This window comes from Lottia gigantea (genome assembly GCF_000327385.1).
Source record: "Lottia gigantea unplaced genomic scaffold LOTGIsca_73, whole genome shotgun sequence".
Taxonomy (NCBI): Eukaryota; Metazoa; Mollusca; class Gastropoda; family Lottiidae; genus Lottia; species Lottia gigantea.
Window position 1 is genome coordinate 199,842 of NW_008710453.1, and position 19,537 is coordinate 219,378.

At 35.0% G+C, this 19,537-nt stretch overlaps 1 protein-coding gene across 1 annotated transcript; it reads right to left on the bottom strand.

The window, feature by feature from the left end:
• Nucleotides 1-1,048: 1,048 nt before the first annotated feature.
• LOTGIDRAFT_131225 (hypothetical protein) lies at nucleotides 1,049-19,299 on the bottom strand (the record flags this gene model as incomplete). The annotated part of the gene is made up of 15 exons (XM_009066064.1): nucleotides 1,049-1,228; nucleotides 1,623-1,861; nucleotides 2,209-2,390; nucleotides 2,657-2,817; nucleotides 3,132-3,352; nucleotides 3,976-4,101; nucleotides 4,394-4,571; nucleotides 4,817-4,949; nucleotides 5,343-5,557; nucleotides 6,205-6,334; nucleotides 7,211-7,397; nucleotides 7,750-7,883; nucleotides 8,336-8,452; nucleotides 12,139-12,323; nucleotides 19,090-19,299. 15 exons carry the CDS (start codon nucleotides 19,297-19,299, stop codon nucleotides 1,049-1,051), a joined length of 2,598 nt encoding a protein of 865 aa, XP_009064312.1.
• Nucleotides 19,300-19,537: the final 238 nt, after the last annotated feature.

The window sequence follows — 19,537 nt, forward strand, 5'->3', positions numbered from 1 at the left end:
TAACGATCTGAACCGCAAAACGAAACCCGAAATCCAAAACAACATTTGTAGCAGCTAATGAACTTTTCACATGGGAAAGAATATCAATCATAAGTGAGTATTTCTATGTGATTACCCACAGTGTTGTGTATTGAGTTTCCAGAGACTTCATATCATATTCCAACTACAATCGAATGATTCATAATCAGATTTGTCCGATCAATAATATTCAACAGGGTCCATCCCTCATAAAAGTGTCCGTTCAATTCTTTTATATAGTACAGTTCACGCGGAAAACCGTAAACACTGCTTTTTCGGGTTGTATCTCCTCAACATGATAAAAAATCCGCGCAGGGAATTTCTTTCGACCTTTTCAAACCATCACACAAAAACCTGAATAAATCTTTGCCTAAATAATATGCTGCTACTCTTCTTCAGTAGAAAACATTTCCATAAATCACAAAAGCACACAATGACATTTCTTATAAACATCGTTATATCAACACTACATGGACTGAATTCGATACTTTGAAAAACGGACAAAAAATATCAGAAGATACTCTCGTGCTCTGGTTCATTTTTTACCCCAACGTAAAATTTACCCTCGTGATAGCGTTGTTTGTTCGATTGTGCGGCTTCAACGTCGTCATATTCACTAATACTTATAGCGTTTGTATAACTCGGCGATCGCCGTAAAATTGCCCGTCTGCGAGGCGTAATGCACCCTTCACTACGAGTGTCTTCGGTTTCTTTAGATAGAAGTCTTTCCGAGGATCCACCCTCTTTTTCTTTCAGAAGTTTATCTAAAGATTTCCTCCGTGGAATACCATTGGGTTGACGTAAATTAACACTCACTGGATTATATCTCCAAACGTTATTTCCACTATCTATTTTTGTGCCATTTGCACTATAACAGAATAAAAAAAGGGTTAATGAATAAACACGATCATTGCAAACAAATTTAAAGGAACGGGAACATACCAGGAATAAATGTCTAGGGCAAAACGTCTTTTAGGAGCCTTGACTTGCAATCCACATCAAAGACCTCTGTCTATTCATACCTCTGTTGTTATAAACAAAATACATACCTCTTATCTTCTAATCTATCTATTTTTAATAAAGCTAAATCTAACTCGTGTTTAATTTTCCATAGCTGAGTTTCACAGAGCGGATCTTTACAGCGTCGTTTACGATGAGACTGTATAGCTTCTAATACTGATTGTTCAAATGTTAACGATTTACCCATACTCTGTAACAAAGGAAATTTCATAAGTCAAAAATAGACTTACGCCCCCTTTTCATCAGTAAAAGAAATAAATACCCGATTGTAATGGAGCCTTTGTAGTAGCTCATTATCAATATTTCCACTATTGCACACTGTATAGTATGTGTAGTTCATGCATCGGCACATTGGCATTTCGCCCTATTGTACCGAAAAATTGCTTTCTTTCGTGAGACCATCTGATCCGAATCTGGAAAGTGGAAAGATCCGATTACCAAGGTATTCATCCTTCCCTGATTCTTAAAAGTACTTAAAATACTATTCCTATATTCGGCCATTAATGCACTACAGATGAGGAAGGTTGCCCTTCTTGTTAGTGTAAGAAGTTCTCGTTCGGAAGGAAAAAATGTTATTCACTTACCAAACTAACTAAAGTACAACAACCACATTTATCCCACTTCTTTAATTTACTTCTTCCAAACCGAAAATAACAATGTTCTAATCCCAATAAAATAGCACCTAGCATCATACCTAAAGCCAACAATATAAATGCACTAGTAAAATTTAAAATTCCTAAAGTATGACTTTTGATTCCTTTTCTCTTTTTCTTCTTATTGCAGGCGCCTGATAACCAGTATTTTTGCAACCGTTCCATCTCACCTGCAACGAGATCGATTTAACAAAAATTATTAGCCAGTGTTGATTGGATGAAAAAAAGGGCTATGCTCTTAGCGATGTAATATAAATAAAAATTTTTTTGTCATATTTCGGTTAAAATTTACTTTCTTCATGTTCAATTTACAGATCGCAATTTCCCCGTGTTAGCTTTGCCAGATATGGCTACTGTCGGTGGCATCAAAGTCTGACAATCGACATCTATTAGGCCCATCTGATGACTCACTAATGCAGCAAGCGGCATATCATATACAGCTGCTACGCTCAAAATTGCAAGTAAGGAAGGTAGGGGTGTGGATATAATCGAGAAAGTTGGTCACGAAACTACATACCCATGTCTTGCAGTTGTAACAAAACTTTATTGATTTTATCTTTCCATGGTGATCCATAAGGAAAAGCAATACCATAACCTGTCATAGCATACCATTTACCAACAGTGATCAGTCTACAACCTTTGTCTTTACCAGCTAAATATTCTAATACCGTAGCATCATAAATAAAAGCCTGAATTTCTCTGAAAAAAACAATATTCAATTTTCTGCTCAAAACTGTAATTGCAGTAAACGTCCATTTAAAATACTATACTGACAAAATATGAAAAAACCAATATTGACCAATAGGCGCAAAGGGCGCAAAATGATTTCAAAATCAATGGGTACCATTTCCATTTGGTCAGGAACATGATTCCACTCCACCATTGTTCTTGTGTGGCTTATGATATTTGCGTAACTCCGACGTATACAGTCTGAGTTCACTTAACATATTTCTTAAGGTACTCACTGTTTCTTTAAAGCCATGATGCCATCTTCAACTGTTGGTACATTATAGCGTTTCATATAGGCATACATATCTGGGTGGTTCTTTTTGATGTTGGTTTCTGTACTTCCACTGGGTATGGTTGCATATTTAAATGGTGGCTTGAGGGCATGTGGATTCTTCAGCTGTTCAAAATACAAGGTGCAGCATTAGCATCTTGAAGTAACAGTGAGCACAAATTTTACACGGAATATTTATATAATAGTCGCAATGAAAAGTGGTAAAAGTCGTAAATTCAGATAATGGTATGAGGGCATGCAAGCCGACACCGGGTCAACTCTCGAGATTCTCTTACCATGACGAGACTTCAAATCTACGGCACTTGCAGACGAGACTACTGACTGAGCTATACCACTGCCGCAGTGGATTCACTGCACTATAAGCTGCATATGGATGGCTCGATGGATGATCAAGATCGACTTGTTTCTTTAAGACTTACCCTATAGTCTTGAATACCAGATAAATCATAATATTCTTCTTTGGTTATCATAAATGCTGCAAGATTGGCAGTATAGCTGGCCAGGAAGACTAATGCGAACAGAGCCCACATATTGGCAAGGAATCGACTGGACACACCTCGTGGTGTATCCGTCGAAACAGCAGCACTGAATAACATGGCCCATATTAACCAGAAAGATCGGAACAAGGAAAACTTGTGTTCTGAAATGAAACAAAAAGCATTTCTTACATTTTACACCCTTCAGATTAGTGTACTGACGTTTATGCTATTAATAAAATGAAACAAGTGACTTTGATTTCTTCGCTAAAAGCCATCAAGTCTTAATATAGGAATGTCAACCTCCATTTCCATCAGCAGTATGAGATGAGCTCATGTAAAAAAAAAATCTAAATCACAAATAAAAACAAAGCCACTAACAGTCACTTGCAGTATGAGATCATCCTAATATATAGGAAGGCTATATGCACATTATAGATTTTAGCTTGTGGTCCAGAGGGTCCACCATTAGCGTCATCCGCTATTCTTGATTCAATTGTAGACAATTCATGTACCATGTATGCAACCCTCTATACCCATAAGGATTATCTTGATATAATGCAAGTACAATTAGGATAAGACAGACTTAAGACATATTATCATAGCTCTGAATGACATAATCCGCATCCGTTGACAGAGACACACTTATTCGTTCGACAAAGCATCAATGAGGCCATGTCTTCACTGAAAGTGCACACCAATGAGACCACCTTTGCGCTAAAAATGCAACTGAAGAGCTGGTGGTCTCCCCTTACTTGATATCAGTCATAAGATTTACCTCAGTTACCTCGCAAAGTAGTTTGTCCTTGATTTAAACCGTATGGACTTAACCATTCAAATATGAATATCGATGCTCCAGTTGCGTGAACACTAAAGACCAGAATCAACGTCCAAGATGGGTAATCGTATGGTTCTGAAAAGACAGGATCGGACTTTAAAAGAAGCATCTACGCATTTTAAGGATATCAATTCAAGAGTTTGACCATTAGTAAAGTCTCTTCGCAGCGATGAACCTCTTTCTCATATCCATTTACAGTTTGATTGACTATAATGATAATGACCTACACAAAGATCTGGTAAGAAATTTGACTCAAGAGCTTCGAGAGTGTGAACATAATCTTCTATGTATTTCTTTAGACATTATTTGTAATGAACATCAGCATTAATATCAATTTCTTAAGTCAAAGAAATAAAAAAAGCCTTACCCAGAAAAGCCGTGGCAGATATAGCCCCTTCTCTTATAGCTACAATAATAGTGATACCAGTTTCTAAATACGGTACAGAGAAATCAACAATGGTATTTCTCTCTGGGTTGATCTTTAATGATGTTACCACCCAGTCTCCTTTCCCGTCAGCTAAAGCCTTTGGTAAACCATTCCATTTCTTTGTTTCCTGGAAACAGATTATAAAGGTAAATGAGGAGTTGGTTCACCAATTCACCAAATCAGACCTTCTCAGATCATAGTTCATTGAAGTGTGCTGTTCTTGACAGATTATCTGTAGCGTCTTGGTCTTCATATTTAGTAACGAACCCTCACATCCAATTCCCGACCACCAACAGCTTCTGAAGCAAATCCAGTAGGGGAATATTAACCATTTGATAAAGGCCAATTGGATAGAAGGCTTACCGGATTAAATGCACCCCATTGCCCATCTTCCACCTCTTTCAATTCATAATCAAAATCCAATTCTGTACTCAATATTCTCAATAAATCTATACTCAGACCAACACAGCATTTCATTATCGTATCATTGGATAATCTGCAAGGGAAGCACACAACAATGTAAAGATGATGATAATATTGCAATGTGCAGCACATATTTTGAGAATCTGATCTGATGTTAAACGAATGGAATATTAATATTGATCATATGATTTTGGCGAGTCGTGGAAAAGATTGACAGCCTGAGCCTGAGAGCCTGAGTTCTTTGATAGAACATTACACCTCCACTGAAATAGGAAGATATGGCGTTAACCAACACTGATTTACAATGACCATAATTTAAAATAGTGAAAGTACTAGTTCTAGTTAGTCTGATGTACATTTTTGATAGTTTTCAGGTTGGAAATCAACAGCGAGTCGTCCACAGCATCAAAATTCTTCTTTACTCTTGGGCGTTCGAGCAATTTTTGAATGAAGTAAAAACGTTTACCTATTTTTGTTTTCATCCCGTTCATATACATGACATGGTGCTTGGGATCTGCTGCATTCGCCATCTTTTGGTTCTTCATAAATGACGTAAGGATTTTCATGTAATGTTAACACCCTTACAAACTTCCGCTCTGGCTTACCACGAGGAGGCGCTGCAGCTTCACCAGGCCAAGTAATGTCTTTCATGATTAATCCCTTGTTTGTCCATGAACCAACCTAAAACGTTAAACAAAGTAGGTACGAATCGATTTGGCATTGTTTCTCACCCAAATTCTTCCTAATTGAAACATCGCCATCATTTATATTTGTGTACTGTGATCCAAAGGGAGTTTCGTGTTCGCAATCAATAGTTTTTTTTGCAGTTGTTGACATTGTGGAATTCTCGTTTCTACTAGATCTTCTTTTTTGTTTTTCAAAGCGGATTTTAATCTGTAGTCATGTCAATCAAATCTGCTGATGATTGTATTAGATGCAATAGTGAAGGTTACCTCTGTGTTTCTTGCGACTACAAATTAGTTTCGATTTTCACTAAAAGCATGCGTTTTTTGGAAAATCACAATATGAAAAAGACACTAAAGAGACAGTTCTGCTTCAAGCATTAGATAATCAGCCTTCAGACAATCTGCTATAAATCGGCGAATTTTTATTGGAACACTACAGCCGAAAAATGACCTTACATAACGGATATCAAGGAGAAGAGACCGAGTTTAACTCACAAAAAGAACCTTATACTTTATTTAAAATATGGTTTACCGGCTAGATACAGCTAATTTTAGAATCACGGCCCTCTTAGTAGCGAACAAACGCAGGTATTTAAAGTCATAATATGTCATTTCAAAATCTACCGATAGAAAATGTTGTACCTGCTCCCACATCCGCTTATTCCCATCTCTTCTCTGTATATTTAGAATTTGTAAATCTGTAGTCATCAATATACCCGATTCATTAAAAGATATACTTGGTGGACCAGCAACTGTAACATTCTTTAAATAACTGAAAAATAAAGTTTAGAATTTTAATATCCTTTCTACAGAAATAACACTTCACATTGTTGATATAAGACGTTAGAATTATCAGATTACGTTATCGATACCAAATATTTCTGATACAGGGTGTGGGTGATACGGTTGCTAGAAGAGACGGTGATACAAGACTCAAGTGATACAACTATATCGAGAGGTGGTGATATATATAGATGCTAGTGATACAACTGTTTAAAGAGATGGTAACAACTGTTACAACAAGTTCTTATACGTGATGGGTACAGCTGCTTCAAAATATGTCTGATTTAAGACGTTATTGACACAACTTGCGTCAGTGATACCACTGAAACAAGATATTTCTGAATCATGAGGTTGGTTAAACAACCGTTTCAAGAACTTGGGTAAACCACTGTAACAGGATATTTCTGAATCAAGATATCAGTGATAAAACTGTTTCAAGAACTTGGGTATACCACTGTAACAAGAAGTGTGTGTTACAAGACGTTAGTGATATAACTGTTACGGGAACTTGGGGATACAACTGTAACAAAATATATCTGAATCAAGACGGTAGTGATATTTTTAAGAACTTGAGAATACCATGTAACAAGAAGTTTGTGTTACAAAACGTGAGTGACGCAACTGTTTCATGAAATTTGATATTCCACTTAAAGTTTGTGATACAAGACGTTAGTGATATAACTGTTACAGGAACTTGGGCATACCACTGTTACAAAATATTTCTGAATCAAGACGGTAGTGATACCACTGTTTTAAGAACTTGAGATACCACTGTTGAAGAAACAAGGCTTTAATGATAAAACAAAGAAGTTCTTGATGGTACAAAATGCACGAAATGTCATTAAATTAAATATTAAAAACTTACTTGTAAAATACAGATCCATTTTTCCAGAACATTTTGCCAATTCCTTCACAACTCAAATTTGGTGACATTTTATATTTAGTATGTAATCCTCTGGTTGTGGCCAAGTTATTTAATGCGTTTATCCAAATGGTGGTACCCATCTTGATAGCTTCTATCATAGCTTCTTTACCATGATCATATGAGATACCTACAAAATGAACATACAGTTTTAAATTCTTTGATTACTTTGGAAATACTTCAGGAATTGTACAGAAAAGCAACACAAAGTTTTTTTAACAGAAAAAAGGGTATGGGGCAATCAATGCAGTGAAGCAATACAGGTCCCATCTTTGTGCATTTCGTGATAAAATGACAAGTATGGTATGCATTATACATTGTGAACATTTAAATACATGGAACCAGTTGAATTTCCACCCGTATGAATTCAAAATTCAAAAAAATAAAAAATCGTTTATTCCATCTCAAAAATAGTATTTCTTTACATACATGAAATCCATGTGTCTGCAGTATCTAGAAATTTGAACAGTAATCGTACTCACCCAAAAGCCCATAATGAAATGATCTTGGAGCATACGTTGCGGTTGGTATGGCTGTTTGACTCAATATCCATACAAATTCCTGTCCAGCTATTCCTAATTCATGAGCATAGTCCATGATATATTTTGATTCTAAACTGGAATATACAATATATTTGCGCCGATGCAAAATTATGTAAGTCTTGATTGGGTTCATGGAGACATACATGGGTAATATTTTTGCCAGATTATTAAGATAAACTTTCGATCTTATCTCTGCCACAATGCACAGAAGATTAATGACCTAAAAAAACTTATTTCCTTGTTATTCCAGCGATTCCAAATGTCCAAAAGCCAAATTAAAGACCCTATAAAAACCCTATTTCCCAACTTTGACCAAAAGTTGTTAATCTTTTCACCGGAGACGTTAAGAAATGTCTGAAAGATTGCTGATATCACAAAACACTACATTTTCTATTTTGTAAGGAGACCTCTCTACTACTTGGTGTGTGCATGGTTACCCCCATGTGGTAGGCTACTGATATTTCGGACTGATAACCAGGTATTTAAGGAATGAAATTTGACATGAAACGTTGTTACCATTTCTTACCTGTTTGCATGAAGTAATATAACGCGACTGTCAAATTTAGTTAACTGCGATAATGCTGCTTTCGATTCAGTGGCGTTTTTTGTATCCCTTAGAATTATATGAGTAACAACTTCGATTCTGAAATGAAAATGTGGATAACGACATCATATCAATACTTTATCCAAATAGCCAACTTATTATGCATGTACGGTAAACAAACACTATATTTATTTTAAACACGCATAATGCAATGTTTCAGATTATTAGATATAACATCGATTCATGATATGTTCGTGCCAGTGGCAGCCCCAAAAGCGACAGGCGGAGAGGGGAAGGAGTAGGTCAAAATATAATTTTCTTTACGTATTTATGTTTTGGTTCTGAACCGAACGTGCACAAGTATCTTAGCTCGATTATGTTATGTTACGTTAATTTGTTTTGTTATTTTATGTTAATATGTTTCTTGTTATTTTATGTTAATATGTTTCATGTTATTTTATGTTAAATTGTTTTGTTATGTTTTGTTAATTTGTTTTATGTTATGATAATTTGTTTTATGTTATGTTCTGTTCATTTGTTTTAAGTTATGTTCTGTTCATTTGTTTTATGTTATGTTCTGTTCATTTGTTTTATGTTATATGATTTCACTCTGTGTTACTGGTAATGTTATTTCACTTTGTGTTACTTTAATGTTATGTTAGCTCTGTAACAGGGGAATTTATTCCTAGATGATTGCAAGTAATTGGGCTGTGCAGATGTGTCAAACTGCACAATAAAACTTTGATGTCTTATTCAAATATTGAAATATCTTTAATAGAACCATTGGGACTATTACAATAGATTGCCATTAATATACATGACATTTATAACTGCAGTTATTTAAAAGAATACTACCCCTTGGACATAAAATGTAAAGTCTCAAACTTGGTCAATAAGTATATATATTCATCAGTTACCAGGTGCCATGACTAAAAAAGAGAATCTCTATATAAGACGATATCCATTAAACTAAATAATTATTGAAAAACGTTGCTAAGCATGTTTCAGAATTACTTAACGACATGTTACTTAGTTTTCTGGATTTATTGGATTATAGAAGGATTCTGTCGTATTCGTTTGACACCAAGTAATGCATCAACTGATGAGCAAAGACTCATTTTAACCAGTTTTTTTTTTGTCAAATTAGAGGTAGTATACCTTTAAATTGTAACTATGTTATGTAAACTGTACAAAAGGCCATCTGTTAATATGTTATTACAAATGTTTTTATTTCATAAAATAATGAATAAAGATATATTAAACATACATAATTTCATTATACTAGTAAAATGTTTAGATTAATGTCACCCCTACTATAATAGCTGTTCAGTACTTGTACGTTTTATTGCCTATGCACGTACATGAACTTAAGTTAAGTGCGCCTCCATATCGCACCCTCTGTAAACCGACATCCTCTTTAAACATGCATATATGAAAAGACGGGAACGTATGACTATATACTCTATATAATCATCGTTGGTAGTGCACCAACGCATTTATGTTAGTATATCATCGTTTATCTATAGCCGAGGTTTCGGGTAGCGACCCCATTCCAGACATCAGATCAACACCCTTCAAATTAAAAAATATGAGAAGAGTTCGGTATGCTTTGTTGTGTAGCAATAACATTCTTTTCACGGTCTTCATACTATTCTGCGACCCCAATAAAAATGCTTTGCGGCCCAGGGGTTGGGAATTCTAGGTCTTCTAGTCTTCTTACCCCATGTTGCTTCGCGTCGATACTGGTTTGTCCATGGTGATCTGAGCAGAAACAACCTGCTGAATTGATGGCTAGATTTTGATTACATATTTTCTGAGAGGTTTCATTTTTGGAAAGGAATCAACTTCACAATGTTAAAGGTATTGCGATCGTTTTCTTAATCCTTGACTACAATAGCGTCCTTTCTTGTATCAAGGAATGCAGCGATTTTATTGGATTATACTCTAGCAGATTACAACCAATCATAGCCCTCGACAGACAAACAGACTGTAAAAATTACAGCTTATTGCTTAAAGATTTTCAGTTGAGAACTCTTATTGGCTGTATTCGCTAACATACAATCAAACCAGAGCGCTTCACGTACAAACTTTCGAGATACAAGAAATGTGAAAACTGCAGTCAAGGTATAAGACGGATTTCGTATTAGCTTGACATTATATTGATAGAAAGAAATACGAGGAACAAATTTTGAATACTGTGAATAGATCCATTTTTCAAATACAAAAAGCAATTTACAGTATAGTTTGGTGAACTAAGTTTCCTTTCAATAAGTAAACACTGAAGTAGTTTATTGTTGTAATATTCATTTCGATGTATAGTCATAGGCATAGCTCTCAATATTTAAAGGGGGGAGTATCCACGCGAAAAATAGCCCTTATATTGGTCTACTTAATCGAACACTTAGTTTAGGTGGAATAGCAGGAATATTCCGATTGTAATTTACATAAAGTATTTAGAAAACCTCTTTACAATCCCTATACATATCCATATCCACTGTGAAATCAATGTCACCACACTTTTTATGGTGTTTTTGGTTGAGTAAGCATAAAATCTGTCAGATTTTCATGCCATTAGATTTTAAGCTGAATTCCACCAAATCAAAGATGACTAGTGTATCTAGCTCTGAAAATGCCGTTAGTCAGCTTATATCAACTAATATTACAAAATATTTTCCCTGTTAAAGTAGTACTCAATAGACTAAATGTAGCGATATAGAAATATAGAGATATCTCAAAAGAACCCTGATACATGTTGATTCTCACAGTCTGAAATAGGTCAGTTGTATAAAATTCACACAGCGTGAAACTCTGAGTAACCACATGTTTCAGGTCCTGTTTAAACATTTCTACAAATACTAATATGCAAACCAATTCTTTAGTAACGAGAAATATACGGCTAAGTCCCATGAGAGGAGAATAGTGGAGATATTCTAAATTAAAAAAGAATTATTTCCACAGCTTAAAACAATTAACCTACATCATTGTATTCGACCAACCAGAAAATGGATATTTTGATGAAATAAGCCTATTCAAACAACTACACGTTGTATAATTGTTCAACCAAAAACCGGTTAATGAACTTCAAACATGACTCATCAGAACGAGATTATGGAATCCATTGCTTGTTTGTTGTGACAAGTAATATATCCAGGTGAGTAACGGAATTGATCGGTTGACAGAATATTGTCTCCCACCTGAAGCCCCCCTCCCCCCCCCCACCAACCCCCACCCAAACATAGACATATACAACAGTAATACAATTCTTAATGAACTCAAAATTCATACATTCCCCATCTTATGACACGTTAGCTTTCATTAAGTCCTTTGTTGGTTTCTTCCGAAGCGACTCTTTCATAATCTTGTACAAGAGAACGACACAATACTTCAGTAATGATGCATTGCATATATTGTCTAAGATATCATAACACCTTCCGTTACCATAACCTAGTGAAGACAGTCTGAAAGAGCTCCATTGTGTTCAGGTGTTCAGGTGTTTTTTTAGAAATAAAATTCGACATCGTGTTCGTGTGTAATTAAGGAAAAACACAAAACATTCTAAATCAGAGTTGTTTTTGATAGCGTCCAGTAGCCATCGATTGAAATAAAATTGGTTTGTTGAAACTTTCTTTAATTATATGCAAGACAGGTGCCGGATTTTCATTTTGAATTGTGATACTGACAGGTTAAAATTGGGGTCCTTTAGCTGGAGAAGCAACTTATATTTCTTTCAGTTTTCAAGGAACATTACTTAAACTCACCTTGTTGGTTTGGTTCCATATGTGGACGTTGTCTGTTTGTTGGTGGATTTTGCTAAAGCTCGTAATGATGAGATGAAATCTAAATGACCCGCTGTTTTAGATGTAACTATAGAAAATAGGGTCCAGTTATATCTTTGTAACAATGAAAACATAGCTTTAGTTTGGTGATGAATGGTTGGCGCTATTTGTAAGGTTCTGGATTCTATTCGATTCTGAAAACAAAACAAAATGTTCACTATATTTACGGGGAATATAAAGGGGTTTTCTAAACTTATTATGTGTATCGAGGCCAACGATAGCATTATTTTGCATAATTCTAATTTTCAGTCTGTAATATCTGTCTGTGGTTTCTGCAATTTTACTTAAACTGAGTGTTTATGATGTAGTTATCGCACAGGCCTTCAGATATTTTAGCAGCTTTTGCAATAGCTCTTAAACAGTTTTCTGTAATTATTAAGGAACCACAGTAATCTGATAGATAATAGATAACTGAATAATGCAAAAAAGAAACCATTACAGGCACCAATACATATACAGTCCACAGCTTTTAACAGTTACTTTTCTGCACTATGTGGACTAATGAAGACGGTCAAAGCCATTCAGGGTACAATGAAGGAAATTTTCCCAAGACAGCGGCATTAGCCTGCTGTTTTTCAATTTCCAACTGTCGAGGGATCTTTAACGCACACAGCCTGTAGCACACAGGTCGTCGGTTTATTGTCCCATCTTTTTCCACAGGGGGAGACCGGAGCATCCATGAAAGCCTGATCATTGTGATGGAAGGTTTGACTAAGAATAAAAGTGATATTAGACAGTAGCTTATATCTAATTCTCTCGATTCAATTTTTTTCTTGACAAATACTCCTACCCTCTCAAATTACATACTCATTCAGACACACGTCTTTTCCTGCTATAACCAATGTCATCCCCCAGCAAAGTCGCACATTGGTCGTGGCAAGGCATGCAATTTCACATGTTCCTTTAGCAAAGGTACGATGATTATTCACATATAGCCGTTGCTTGCATCACCCCACATTCTCGTCATTGGAGACTAATAGTCTCCCTTTGCAGACCATACCTCACCATTCAACTATCATTCAGGAATCTCGTCATATTTGGAGTAAAAGGATGGTGATTGAATATGGCAGACTCGATAGAACCATTGGAAACTTGCTGGTTCGCACCAACACGCTTCTCGATCAGCGATCGATGTTAAACTTGACAGAAAAGTATTAACACGTTCCCTTAATATTCTCCCCATTTTCAGGTGGGATTTTCCCCGGTAATGATGAAATGGGAGGGGACATAATTCATTTGTGTAGTCGTACTTGCTTTGTCAAGTCATTGATTCGCAAGTCATTCGATTATATGTGAATATTATTCGAGGAGGCGTAAAGATTGAAGTTTTTTTTTTCATTCTTGCTCTGAAAACTATCAAAGCTATGACAACAACTCAACCATGAACATATATAGATTTAAAAGAAATTAAATTTGGTAATTTTGCGTCCGGTTATTCAAGCATTTTCCCATATGTTGTTTGAAAATAGCCATTTCAGTGCTTTGCAGCCAAGCTCAGTCTTTGCGGATTGTTCGGTCACTGTACACCCATAAGTAACGTACTTTATACAAATGCACGCCCAACGTTTGAGTTTAAGGTATTACAATTTATGCGTGCCAAATTCTTGAAAAATTTGATATTCTCTACAATGTAGCACGCACCCTTTGCACGCTTGTTCATAAAGACTTAAATCATCGAAGTACGTGTTATTGCTCAAACATATATCTCGCAAGTGTCAGTATGACTTAATAGCATGCCGATGACAGTTTAAAGAGCTTTCGTAATACTTCACGTAAATCAATCTGATTCTTATCATTCTTTTGAAAATTTTTCTTAACGAAATGTGGAAAGAAATTGAAATCCTATTTCCAGATATTTAAAACAATAAATCACCTGGTGACTGATCGTGGACAAAAGTGAAGTACGTTTCCACTAGAAAATTATACTTCTGTTTTAAAAGCAAGGCTAATACTTGCAATGTGAACTTTTCATATCACGTTAAATCATATAATATCATATCATTTAGTAAATTATACATCTGTTTTAAAGGCGAGGCGAATGCTGGCAATGATTATTTATCATATATCATATCATATCATATATTATTATATATCATATCATATCATATCATATCATATCATATCGAAAAAAGAAAGGAAATATTTTCAAGCCTTGCATCGGAAGACGGAAAATTCTGGAATTGTTTGGAATTTTTCTTAAAAGTGTCTGAAATTGCAGGAACCAGACATAGAACAGTTCATCGGATAATAATATCTATACATGTTCCTGATGAAAATGTTTGAAAACTAATTGCTTAGAAAGTAAAACATTCTCCGAAATATTATAAGGTTAATCTCTAAGATGCATATTGAGTCATCGACTATGACTGAATTTGTCAGTGGATTGTGATTTTAGACACTGAAGAAACTAATATGCTTTACTACACTGCTAAAAACAATAGTCGTTAAAGAGATTGTAAAGAGGTTTTCTAAATTTTGTTTGTGTATCGGAGACAATGATAACATCAATTGCAATTTTCAATCAGACGTCAGTGGTTCTCTCAATTCTACTAAAGAAAATGTTTTATAACGTCACCCCCACTATGTATTATGTGATACAAGCAAATTTCGCGAAGGTGAAGTCATAAAACACTTAATTTTATTGGAATCGCAGGAACTACAGACGTATGATTGAAAATTGGAATGGTACAAATCGTCCCCGATACGCATGGGAGATTTAGAAAACCTCTTTACAATCTCTTTAAGTGCAGCACTTGTAGCAAGAGAAAGTTTATGTAGTAGACGACAAAGTAACATCTGTTGTTACAGTCAATGGGTTGTCATTACAAATCAGTTGTAAGAAGTGTATTTATCTTGGATCATTGACAAGACTAGTGGCATTAAGTACTGATTACATTCAACATGTAGACCAACTTCACACATTTCTATTTCTTATTAATGTCTTCTGACTGTTGGACGAGTTGGAATCGAGAATTTACTGACTATAGACTTTTTACTTTAATCGGTAAAGCGTACTAATTACTTATTAAATTATATTGGTGAAATTTGGAATATCAGCTTTTAAATAGACTCGTTTCTTTACTGCCCAAAAAACTATTTGCTTTAATCGGTAAATCGTACTATAACCTATTAAATAATACTGATGTGATTTGAAATATCAGCTTTTAAATAGACTCAGATCGTTTCTTTACTCAGACACGACTATTTGTTTTAATCGCTAAATCGTACTAATTACCTATTAGATTGTGTGATTTGGAATACGAGCATAAAAATAGTCTGAAGGTGTGGACTCACGAACGGTCTTGGCCAGCGATGTTCGTCGCCAATTCGAATCTTGAGTAAAATTTCGCGTGTGCCCGTGCTTTTACGACAGGATTATCGCGTTCCCGACAAGATTTGTAATATCAAACAAGTTTGATAATTTCTCCGATAGTTTTATCTTCTGCAAGACAGATTGTCATCAGCCAATCAGATTCAATTTCCTTTCAATTGCATGTGATTATCGACATGGTGGCAAACGACCGACTGGAAATTTTACCTTCTCGTGTTCCCGTGCCGATTGGTGAATCTCTTGACAAGAATCTAATCGGTTCAAGACCATTCATGAGCCCACACCTTTAGAATGACTTTCAGAAAGACATAAAACATTTTGAAAGTTAATTTCAGCTGAGTTATTTAGGGTAATTTCAGTTGAGTTATTTAAGGTAATTTCAGTTAAGTTATTTAGGATAATTTCGGTTGAGTTATTAAGGGTAATTTCGGTTGAGTTATTAAGGGTAATTTCGGTTGAGTTATTTAGGATAATTTCGGTTGAGTTATTTACGTTTAGATTTTTAAGGGGGGAATTTAGACGTTTCACTTTAATCGGTTTATTACTTTGATTAATAGATTATGTTAAGGTATTTTGGAATATGAGCCATCAATAAATAGTCTTAAAATGACTTTTACAAGGAAAAACATTACTTTGAAGAACAATTTTCAGTTAAGATATTTAGGTTTAGAATTTTAAGGGTTGAACAAGTTTCTTTATACTGACGAAAGACGTTTTGGTGTAAATCGTATTTTACCGATTCGACTATTTTTATGTAAATTGAAATATCAGCTTCACAAAATATTAACAGTTTTAAAATGACTTCAGATACATGAAATAGTCATTTTGGAATTTGTTTTTGTAGATTGTATTTTTCAGTTAAAAGTTTAGATATTTTTGTTTAGATTTTTTAAAAGTGAGATTCGTTGCTGATTGGAATATCAGCTGCGAAATAAAAGTAATAGTCTTAGAATGACTTTGTTTTCAGATAAACGACAAACATTTGTTTTTATACAGAGTTATTTTCAGTTAAATGTTAACATATTTTCCTTTGGAATGTGAAATTACAAAAAAATATATTTCTATCAAAGCTATTCCATTGAAGCTGATTCTAATTCGCTTGCACATAATCTATCGATAATTTGAGGCCAGGTAGCCATATGAGCCAGATGTCAAAGTCAAAATGATATGGTCGTCTTAATACTTGCTATGCCAGCTTATAAGAGTTTAATTTTACCTTCCGGTTTCACTTTTTAGATTTAAAAGGAAGGTTATATGGCAGTATCTGAAAAAAAAGACGACGCGTCTTTTTAACTTTCAAACGCGGATAATTCTGGACTCAGATGGATTTGAAGGCTCAAATTTCGACGGTTTACTTTAGGTAACAGTTTCATCTAATTTACTTGTTCATTGTTTAGAACTGTATTTAAAGGGACAGATGCACCATTTGTTTTTTACCAACCACAGAAACGAGATTTGTTTTTTAGCTAAGCCAATCAGTAGTAGTAGTCATAGCTCACCGTCGAAATTTGATTGCCTTTAAAAATGTTGACGAATATTTTTATGCAATTGCGGGAGAATTTAAGTTCAATTCTGAATAGTATAATAAGAATAGCTGCAATAGAGCTATTTGAGAAAATTAAGAAGTATAGAGGACTATCTTTTTTTGTAGAGGACACGTGTTCTAGAACTAATCTGTACTGATTATAAACGTTTTATAGATCGACTGATTGTCAGTGAAATCTTAAATCGTCTTTAATACATTAAGTCTAGATGTCAGAAAAACAGACATCAGGAAGCCGAATTCAAGCACAAATACAATGGTTTCCATCCTACGTGATTTTAAATGTCACACAAATTAAAAATACTAATGATTTTCACTCTCTAGCTGTCAGAAAACATATATTTCAATGTGTATTTATAGATGTACCTTAAGTCTAAAATTTGGTGGCATCGAATAACTATAGAACTAGTAAGTTGGCTTCTAAATTCGCTTCCGTATTGTATTAATGGCAACATATTACAGAGAAATTTCGATACATAATTCATTAGACTACATTAGCAAGTCTTTATGACTGGCGGCGTATGAAGTGATCGAGAAGTCATTATCTTCCGAAGAAAGCATTATTAAAACGAAACCCAATCGCACCATAAAGATGACGTCAGTTCGCTTTTAAAGGGAGGTAACTATAATTCTAATATTCTATAATAATTTCCACGGTGGGTTAAAGGTTTAAAAAAAAATTCAAATTACAATATAAAATCTATATAACTGCTACTGTCCTAAATGATAAGACACATCCCGGTAGATCTGTATCCCTATATGGATTTTTCGTTTCGTTTCTGCAGGTGATTTTATTTCCATCTATTTCCATCGATATTGTTATACATGTCATGTTCAAGGATATACGATATGGAATACTCTGTTCACAAAACACTACATATTGATATCTGGGATATTTATTTATAAACTTGACTTGGACTCTTATCGCACACTGTCTCTTGCTAAGAGAATGGTATTTTTCAGATAGATACAATCAACTACTGTTGCGGCGTGGTTTCTCAACTCTGGAAATTTCTAAAATTATTACCGTGTACTTTAATTATCTGTAAAGACTCCAGATGTTTAAGGAAATGTTCGGAAGTATTGGTCTAATCAAATAAAGCATTAAAAATTCATGACATTTGTTGGAAACTCTAGACATTTTACAAAAAATATTACCAAACATTTTATTAAATCACAGGTTTTGAGCCATATTTAGATTAACACTGATAATGGACGTGTTATTCTGTAATCTAGTTAATAACATATTAATAGAAAGTGAGTGAAGACTGCAGAAGGAAAAAAAAATCCAGACTTTGGATAAAAGCAGAAAAGTCTGAAAACCACAAGAAAATATTTTAACAGCGACAGTCGGACAAAAAGAGATGTTTTCAACTTTTGAATATAGCCCGGGACACTTATGGTCTCTATTTGTATCATTCTGATTTCCGATTGGACATCTGTAGTTCATGTTTCTAAAGGGGTATCTCGTTTTATTTCCAGCTATACAAACCCCAGCCCCTCTGAACAGGATCACTTACTGCAAGCTGTATTGATCAGAATATTGTGTTAAAAAATATCCTACAAAATGAAGGTTTAATAATTTGAAACGACTGACGTAAATAGAGTTTGCAACCCTCAAGGGGGATAACTTAGTTTTTTTTAACAAATCTATTATTGCCCCATCACACCGAAAAAGGCGTTCTTACTGCGTTGCTACTGCGCAGGAAAATTGGGTCGAGCGTGTTTAATAAGTTCGGTATATGGGCGTGGGCCATTGTGCAATAGTCCCCATTGTGGCATAACTCGTAGTATGAGGTCGTCTGTAACTTTTAGGGACTTTGTCTCTAGTTTTCTTCACACTACCGAGACCTAGTATATTTCATTTCGCCGAAAGGCACATATTACTCTCCGACCACCCTACCTGCACCACCTGACAGGAAGAAACCGAGTTGAAAATTCCAAAGGTATTCCACAATTTTAACCCGAATATTAGTTAAATGTGTCTTACTCGTTGAACCACCAGACATAAATATAAATTTCTTACCGTTGATCCTCCAGAATCTTCAGCATCCCATGTTATAAGAGGTATTCCAAAATATACACCCAAACTTTTCACATACTGGCTAGCTGCAGGGCGTCGTCTTATAGACATAGGGTTATTGATATGTAATATAGTCGTAGTATTTGACGGAAAAATTTCATCACAAAACGATCCAAGAATTTCCTTTGGACTGTCTTGTTTGAGTAAAGTCATTGTCACTAGGGGGTGGAATGTGCGGAACACCGTTCGATACCGCCGATCACGTTTGAAGGACATTAATTTGGTCAATATTATCCGCTTAAATTCTTCAGACCACACGAAGTGATTTGGGACCAAGGCCTGAAGGTTGACCTGAATTCGAGCACAGCACGAACGACACAGAATGGATAAGAGGAATATCAGGAAGAGTAGGAAACGTTTTGGAGACATGGTTCCTGGAGTATTGGAATGA